Here is an 8935-nt window from a genome sequence, read left to right as displayed (position 1 = left end):
TTTCCTAATAGCCTAAACCTCCCCCTGACACAGCTTCATGCTTGGGTGAGCGTGGGGATGCAGCATGGGAACATGGCATTGCTGGCCAGGGGCTGCTGGGAATCACAGTTTCCCGTCCCTGTGGGTTTTCCACAGGTGTTTGTCACGGTGTTTATGTGCCAACTGGCTTCCACCGTCCCGCACGTGCCCGTGGCCAGTTCAACGTCCAGCATGGAAAGCAGTGGCTGGGCCAGGGCCAGGCTGTGCCTGTGCCCGCTGCTCTTGCTGGTGTCGCACATGCCACGAACCTGGGCTGGGAGCCAGCGCTGCCCCCGTGGAGCCTGCACCAGTGGGCCCTGTGAGCAGCAGAGAGCCTGGGAGGCTGTGCCAGGGAACGGCTCGTGCTTGTTTGCAGAAGCACAGAGTTGTTTTTGTCCTGGCGGCGTGTGCAGGCAGCAGCCAGGCGAAGCCAGCAGGCACTGCACACGCCACTGGCCGAGCGGGAAGGAGGAGAGCTGGAATCACCCAGCACGTGTGGTCTCACTGCACATAAACAGGGGTTGTGAAATCGCTTCCCTCCCCTCCCCGAGCCCTCCCTCCAGCGGGGTGGGCTCTGCTGCACCCGCGACTGAGGCAATGAGAGCCCCCGGCTGCCCAAAATGAGGTCATGCACCCCTACACGGGGCCATGCCAAAAGTGGGGCATGAGTGCGCAGGGGCAGCGCTGGGGGGAAAGCAGGGGAATTCCCGGATTTGTAGGAATTCTGCAAGTTACACGTGGATGGGCTGGGCTGGATCCCGGGACACGTTGTCCCAGGCCCGCGTCACTGTGAGCAGGAAGGGACAGCACAGCATCCCCCAGAACTGTGTGTGGAGCCAGGATGGGAAAAGAGCCTGGAAAATGCCTGGTTTCCCAATCGGGGCATTTCCCCTCAGTAATGAGGTCACCCCACAAGCAGGACAGGGGATGAGTGTGCATTCCCCAGGCCATGGCCTTGCTGAAATGCCCGAGTGCAGGGCACATGCTGGACAGCAGTGGGGAGAGGAGAGCTTGGGGAGGGTCTCCCGTGTTACTGAGAGTATTCCAGTTCCCTGGAGCAGGAAGGAGTTAAACCCAAGGCTGTTCCCATGTAAGAGGAGTGCCAGGTCCAACTCTGATTTTAAAGCAGCCATAAAGTGAGCAGTGGAGCTGCAGCTGCCCAGCACAGGGCTCAGAGCTGGGCTGCTGGAACCCCTGTCTGCCCCTCGCTTCCCCTGCAAGAAGGATGGCACCTGACAGCTGCTTCCCCTTACACTGCTGTGGGGCACAGGGCTGGGCACAGTGCAGAGCCACGGGGCAGGGCCAGCACACACCCACAGGGACAGCAAAGATGGGCTGATGCTGGGAGCCCTGCTGGGTAAACCACATTTGGTGGTAAATCCCATTAGCAATCTCTCCTTCACCCCCGTGTTGGGCTCACCAACCATACCTTTGTATGGTTGGCGCTTAAATCTCTGTGGGTTAGAAGGAATAAAGATAACCCTGCTCTTTGCAGAACAGAGTGTAGTGTGACTCTCCAGGCCTGCCCTGTCCTACATTCAGCTGGCACAGGGGTGTGGGGTGACGGTGACATCTCAGGGGACACCCTGGGGGAGGAGCCCTCCTGGAGCAAAGGGGTATCCCCTCGGGGTTGGCACTGTGAGCAGCCAGCGGGCAGGGGTGCTGTGCTGTTGGCTGTGCCAAAAGCCTGGCTGAGGCCTGGCAGTGGTGACTGGATAGGTCAGGAAAGGTTCTGCAGCTGCAAGGAGGCTGTGAAAAGCTGTGTTTGGGGCATGCAGGGACAGGCAGGACCCCTTGTGTGTCCTGGGAGGCAGCACAGTGGCACTTGGTGCCCGGGGTGCAGAGCTGGGGCAGCAGGAGGGCAGGGTGGGCATCTCGCAGTGGCATGGGCATCGCATCCCATCCCAGGCTTTACACCCCATCATGGATGTGGCATCCTGGCGTGGGGGATTGCCTGCCAGAGTGACCATCACCCCCTGGTGTGGGCACCACCTCCCATCGGGGGCACTGCACCCCGTGGTGGGGAACCAGCTCACCTGATGCCCACCAGAAGCAGCCAGCCAGGCTGGCAGAGGTGGAGGGGGGGGTATAAGCAGCGTGGTTCTTCCAGCCAGTTCAACTAAACCGCCGGGAGGAAAACGAAACCTGTTTCCCCGGCGCCCCACCTGCCCTGGAAATGTTCCCCCTGGAAATGGGCAGGGCTGGGGCGGTTATTAAAGTGAAAGCTTGTAATAATGAGCTGCTCGTTAGCCCCGAGGATTTCTGGTGGAGGAGAGAGCATGGGATTTGCCCTTGGGTAACAACAGGGCGGGGGAAAAAAAAAAACAACACCCTTGTGTAGGGCAAGTGTTAAAACAAGAGCCAGAGCTGCTGGTGGGGAGAGCAGAGCCAAGGCTGGAAGAAAGGAGCAAAAATAAGATGCAGTGCTTTGCCATGACCCCCCACACTCACTGCCCTCCCACTCCCCAGGGAAACCGCCCCGTCCCACAGAAGTGCTGAGTTCCTTATGGACCTTTATATACATATCACTTTATTTAGGTGACAAACACTAAAGAAATCTGAACACACATATAAAAAAAGACAACCAACATACACAATAAGGTTATTCTTCTTCAGCCCCCCCCGGATGTGCATCACTCCTAGACGTGCAGCCTGGGGTGCCCTATTTGCAGCAGCTGCACTTGGCAGAGGGGGGTCCCTTGCAGACACAGCCCTGTGCACACTTGGCACATCCTGCTGGGCAGCAGGAACAGCAGCCTGCAGGAGAGAGAAAAATATATTAGGGACATCTTTTCCTGGGGGCTCTCAGGGTGGGGTTTGGGGGGTCCCACTGGCTTGGAGACATCCCATGTATCCACATCCTTCCCTTATAGCAGCATCTCCATCCCTGGCAGCATCTCCCAGGGTGTTTGTGCAGCCAGGGCCAGCCCTGGAGAGGCAGCAGAAGGGCGAGGAACCTCTAAGGGGAACCTCACTGGGGTCCCCTCAGTCCCTCTCTTTGCAAAGCCTCCTGCACATGCCTCTGCTGGGGGTGACAGCATCAGAAGCACCCAGAAGAAATCCCAGTGCTGGTTTAGGCATCCCCTTGTGCTGAGCCTGAGGTGCCAGTGAGGGTTTAGGTGACACTGGGTGCCTGGCAAGGGGGTGGGATTCTCACTGTACTTGGGATGTGTAGTGAAACACCCCCTGAGTGTTTCTGTCCCCCCCCTCCCCCCCGGGGGGCTCAGGGACCCCTCTTACCTTTTTTGCATGATGTGCATTTGCAGTTTTTGCATTTGCAGTTGTCCCCGCAGGTGCAGGTGCCACCTAAAACATAAGGAAAAGGAGAAAAAGGGGTTGAGAGGAGGCGGTGGGAGGGGATGCCCATATCCCAGGGATCAGCGGGGGAGAGCATTGCCGCCCCTCCGAGCATCCGCTGATGCTTCAGCCTCGATCAGCAGGAAGGTCAGGGCGTTCCCAGCCGCTTCCCAGCGAGAGGCTCCCAGTGTGACATCGCAAAGCTGGGAGAGGATTTCAGCAGCCGGCCCAGCCGGCAAGGAGAGAGCTTCGGGAATGTGGAAGGAGGCCGGCGGGCGGGAGTGCCGGTGTTCCCGCTGGGAGGATGCTCGGCTGCCCCCGGGCCGGAGGAGGCTCTGGCTTACCCGTGGCACAAGGGCAATCCTGGGAGTCCATGTCTGGCTGGGCTGGGTGCCGGCTGTCGGGCGCGCTGGGCGGCGGGAAGAAGCTTTTGGCAGGGCTCGCAGCCGCCTCCTATTTATCGCTGGCCAGGCGAGAGCGAGTGCAAAACCTCCGCCCCTGCATCCTGCGCACGGCTCGGGGCGGCTGCTGCCCCGGGCGCTGCTGATTCACTGCCCGGGCGGCCCAGCGTGACCCGGGGCTGCCACGGCCCCCCGCGCCCCCCTCCCTGGGGCCACCCCTCTCTGCTGAGGCCTTGAGGGGTGCAGAGAACGGCCAGCTCTCGTCACACGGATGACACCTGCCTGCCTCAGGAGTGCTGCTCTGCTCCCAGGGGCTGGGGGCTGAGGGGGTGCACCTAGGGAGCCCCCCTCCTCCCCCCCAACGTCCACCCCTTCATTGATCGATCGATTGATTGATTGACTGATGCCAAAATCAATCTGCCAAGCCGCCGGATGTCTCAGGGAGTACATTGATCCCGGGACTGCCACCACTGGTGGGAAATCCCAGTCCCCTCCTCTCGGAGCTGGCACAGTGGGGTGATGGGGAGCTGGCACAATGAGGTGACAGGGGTGCAGTCCCTGCCCGAGCCCCTGTCCTGTGGCTCTGACACCCCCCCTGCGAGCAGGAGCAGCAACAAGCTGGACTGGCCTGGCCAGAGCCTGCCGTGCCCTCCCAGCGCCCCAGGACGGTGGCACCCCCGTCCCCTCGGCGCCGTGCATGGCACCTCGGGGCCCCGTCTCCTTCCTGGCTGCGGTGCCCCGGCCCACTCGTCTGAATGAATTTCCTTGCTCCATTAGCCGGCTCTGCAGGGGGGGAGGGTGATGGGCAAGCTGCCATCACCCTGGTCAACTCCTCCAGCGGGTTTTACCCACCCACTCGAAAGAGCAGCCAGGGTTTGGGATGGAAGGCACACACACACACACACACACACACACACACACAAAAAGATGCTTGCTGAGATTTTGGGTGTGGGGACAGTACCCTGTGTGCAGGAGGAGCATCCGTCCTCCTCACCCCTGGGGTTTCTGTGTGCTCCCTGGTGTTGGTGGTCCCCCATCCCAACTGCCCCCTGCTTTATGACTCCTTTGCCTTGGGGTTTTATCCTGGCCTGTGGTGCCCGGCTAAGGTGGTTTGTCGATGCTAATCCAGCCGAAACAACAGCTCAGGGAGTATTTTTACCACTCAGCTGTCTGGGCTTGTCAGGAGCTTGCTGGGTGACCTGATGGGGAGTGTTGCCAGCACCCCAACCCAGCGTCTCCTCCAGCCTCGCCAGGCTGGTGTGGGAAATCAGCATGGAAAAGCCTGAAGAAGGCAGAGCCGATGGGCCCCTTCCCCAGCTGTGCCCCTCCTGCAGCAGATCGCGTGTGCCCCGGCGTGCCAGCCCTGCGAGGTCGTGTGAGTGTCACACTGCTGCTGAGGCACTGGGGCGTGATGGCAGGGGCCGGTGCCAGGGGCTGGGCGTGTGCCAAGGGCTGGTCACTCCTGTGGGAGTCAGAAAACAAACACGTGGGGAACACATGTGAGATGGGGAACACCTGCCTGGGAACACCACCCCGGCTACAGCCCCCCGTGCTGTGTCGGTGTCATGGCAGAGGGGGCACATCTCCCTGGGGTCCTGCTCCTGAAATAACCAGCCAAGCTCTGCTGCAGAGCAGGAATATACACAGGGAATTGCTTCCTGGCATGCTGAGATGGATGCATGGGCAACAGCAATGCACTGTGGCATCTGCTGTGTCCTCCCTCACCACCTGGCACCCTTGACCACCCAGACAGAGATTGTCCCTGTCCCCAGCTGGTGGTGGCCCAGGGATGCAGGGACAGGCAGCCCCTCCAAAGTGGTCCCTCTCTTCCAGCCTGGGGGAAAGGAGGCCAAGCCCAGGCTCAGGGAACAGAACAATCTCTGCCATGAGAGGACGGGGTGCAGGAAAAATTCTCCAGTATCTATTCTGAGCTCAGCCCTTTTTACCTTCTTTCCTGCCTGCCTGCACAAGGGAATAAAGCATCTTCCAGGTGATGCAGGACTGGGGGGTCAGGACTCTGGGAGATCTTGCATTGCTCCTGGTCCATTCTGTAATTATTTTGGGATGGGGCCGGAGCAGTGGATTGACAATCAGACAGAAGCAACCCGTGATTGGGGTGATAAGCTGCAGAGCTGGGATCCCAGGGGCACCTTCCTGCTGCTTAAATACCCCTTGTGACAAAGTCTTGCCAGCCTCAGTTTGCATTCTGGCCCCTGCCCTCCATTTGCTGGGAGATCCTGGGTGTTCCCCAGCCTTTAAACGAGCCTGGTGCTGCTCCCCAGAGCCCAGCAGAGCGGGCAAGATCCCTGCACAGCGTTTATTCACCAGCCCAGCTGTACCCCTCGGCGCTCCTGTCCCCTGCGTGGGATCCCTGGCTCTGTCCCCGGGCACAGCCGTGGCAATCACCCCGAGATCGCCTGGCAGATTAACGCAGGTGAGTCAGCTCCAGTGCCCCAGGCAGAGCCGGAGATGATGCTCGCCGTGGGATGGGGATGGCTGAGCAGCACCACGGGCATGTGAGGGACAGGGCTCCCTGGAAAGGGGTGAAGGAGGCTGACAGCTTCCAGGACAATGTGTCGGAGGCACCTGTTCCTGTTGACACCTGGGGTGCCTTGTGCTGATTGCTGAAAGCCACGGGCCGGTGCCAGCTGGTGCCGGTGACTGGCAGTGACTCAGGGCTGGTGCCAGGCAGGCGAGGACAGCAGCCAGCTCCCGTGGAGGTGACCTGGCACGGGTCTGCCCTGGCTCCCTGCTGAAGAACTCATGGGCACGCAGCAGCCTGTGATGGACCTGCATCAGCCTCCACCTGCCAGCCATCCAGCACATCACCTTCAGGGGACCCTGCAGACCACTGCAGGACCCCCCTTCTCCTCTCTGCTGGCACAGGTCTCCCCAGAGTGCTCCCCTGGGCTCATCATCCCCTCCAGAGCAGTGCTGGGGGTGGGGACCTGTCCTTCCCACAGGAATTCCTACAGTTCCCAGCAGCTGGGGGGGCTCCGCTGGCAAAGCCCCCCAGCTCGGGGGTATGGACTGTGGGCAGGGATGCAGGGAGCTCTGAATCCAGAGTGGCACAGCACAGAGAGCCTGGGGGACAGGCCCTGGGGGTACCCTGCCCCTCACTGATGCCTCTTGCTTTCCAGACAGGGTTGCTGATGCAGGGAGGTCAGGCAGCCCGGCTCTGCCTGCTCCAGCTGCTCTTTGTGTGGCACTCTGGGCGGGAGTGCCACGGCCGGCTGGGCCTGAGCTGCCAGGGGGGGCATGGAGACACGGCCCACCTGGGACCAGCCTTTCAAAGCCAAACAGAGAAAGTAAGAGGCCTTATTTTAGCACTCAGCAAACAGCCAGCACTCTCCAAGTGCTGGAAGCCGGCAGGAAGCCACGGGAGTGATTGATGCTTAGAAAGCAGGCCCGGCTTTGATCCGACGGGAATCTCAGGTTATTGTTTGCTGATGATAAACAAGTGTTTAAAACACGGGAAATGGGTGCTGACGTCGTTTTGTTTTGCCAGTGCTTGCCAGCCCTGTGGCAGGGGAGGAAGAGGGTGAATCACCTCTCGCCTACCTTGGGAAGCCATTCCCAACCGCTCCCCATGTGCATAGGCAAAGCCTTGGAAACCATTTGGGAGGGAAACCGGATCAGTGGGGTGACCTCAGGCAGTGTAGACTCCTTTCTTTTTCCCAGAAAACGAGGAGCAAAGACTTGCTCCGCTCTCAGTGGCAGTCATTAGCTGAACCCATCAGAGGATTTCCCTCCTCCCATCTTCCTGGGAAGCTGCCTCCTTCCCTGCCTGCACCTTGATTGCAGCTTTGGGAAAACATATCCCAGTCAGTGCTTCTCCAGATCCCAGCAAAGACAGGTGTGTCCCCATTTTCCCGGGGAAATGCCCTCCTTGCTGGGCTTCCCTGCCCCACATCGTGCCCGTAGCCGGAGGAAGGCACCTTCGGTGGGGTCTGCTGGCAGTGGGAAGGGGCCGGGCACATTTCCAGGCGGCAGGAGTTGCAGGGTGTGCAGTCCTGCGACGCTTTCACAAGGCGGCAGAGAGCTTTGATGTGGGCTCCGGGGGAGCCGCCCTGTGACCCAGCCGGCTGCGCTGGGGCTGCGGCTCCCAAGGCCGGGATTACGAGCCGGGCTCAGCTGCCGGCTCATCCCGTGGCTGCGGGCGAGGGCTTGGCGTTTAGTCCTCACTTCTTATCTGGAAGGGAGCTATCAATATTGCCTTCCCCTTGAAATAAAAAGTGCGGAGAGGGTGGGGATTTGCTTGTTATCGAGTTTTAGGGAGAAGGGAAAGGAAGAAACGCTGAAGTGATGCCATGAACTGGGGCTAGGAGGGCAAACCGACCCTGCGAAGCCCCCGCCGGTTTTGGGGTGTGCATCCTGAGGGACCCCAGCACATGGTGCAGGCTCCCACCCGGCAGTACAGGCTTTTGGGGATGGGTGATGTGTGTTTGGGCATGTCTGGAAGATGAAAGGGCTGATTCCTCTTTTGATCATGAAATTCTCATAAATGTTAATGGGAATTACTTCGAGGTCTAACAAGGGTTGAATTGCAGCCCCCAAGGGAAGGAAGGGGGTGAGGACCAACCAAGCTTTGGCTGGGAAATAAAAGGGTTTGAATTTATCTCGTCCCCCACCTGCAAGGGCAGAGAACCAGTGGGTCAGGGGCTGCCAAGCATCCCTGCACACCTTCCCAGGAAAGGGGGTCCCCGGGTGTCCCCCACTTTGCCCAACACTGCTGGCATCTGCATGACAGGTTTTAAGGATCACCTTAACTCTAGGCATCATTTAAACTCACCAATCTAATGCTTTCCCAGTGTAGAAATTGGATTTTCTTATTTTTATTTTTTTTCCTTTTTTTTTTTTTTTTTTTTTTTTTTTTTTTTTTTTTTTTTTTTTTTTTTTTTTTTTTTTTTTTTTTTTTTTTTTTTTTTTTTTTTTTTTTTTTTTTTTTTTTTTTTTTTTTTTTTTTTTTTTTTTTTTTTTTTTTTTTTTTTTTTTTTTTTTTTTTTGTGTGTGTGTGTGTGTGTGTGTGTGTTTTTCTTACTCTTACATCTTCCCTTCTCTTTTGTGTCTTTCAGGTTCCCACAGACTTCAAACTCACCTGCTCCAGCTACTTGCCGCCTCCCCTGGCTGAAACGTGACCCAAAGTTTCCAAGTATCGTTACCTTGGGCATATTTAATTATTTTATTCCCCTTTAGTTGCTAATTAGAAGCCAAGAGTA

The 8935-nt window shown here is 58.3% G+C and overlaps 1 protein-coding gene across 1 annotated transcript; it reads right to left on the bottom strand.

Moving 5' to 3' along the window:
• Positions 1–2527: 2527 nt before the first annotated feature.
• On the bottom strand, positions 2528–3835 carry LOC114069811 (metallothionein-1). Its single transcript, XM_027906860.1, has 3 exons — positions 3660–3835; positions 3259–3324; positions 2528–2775 (listed from the first exon to the last, which is right to left on the bottom strand). The coding sequence occupies exons 1-3, from the start codon at positions 3688–3690 to the stop codon at positions 2681–2683; spliced, it is 192 nt and encodes a 63-aa protein (XP_027762661.1). The 5' UTR covers positions 3691–3835; the 3' UTR covers positions 2528–2680.
• Positions 3836–8935: the final 5100 nt, after the last annotated feature.

This window comes from Empidonax traillii, unplaced genomic scaffold (genome assembly GCF_003031625.1).
Source record: "Empidonax traillii isolate 1590-97213 ecotype Southwest subspecies unplaced genomic scaffold, ASM303162v1 scaffold1367:size194105, whole genome shotgun sequence".
In the NCBI taxonomy this organism is placed as follows: Eukaryota; Metazoa; Chordata; class Aves; order Passeriformes; family Tyrannidae; genus Empidonax; species Empidonax traillii.
This window is presented reverse-complemented; position numbering and strand designations above follow the sequence as displayed.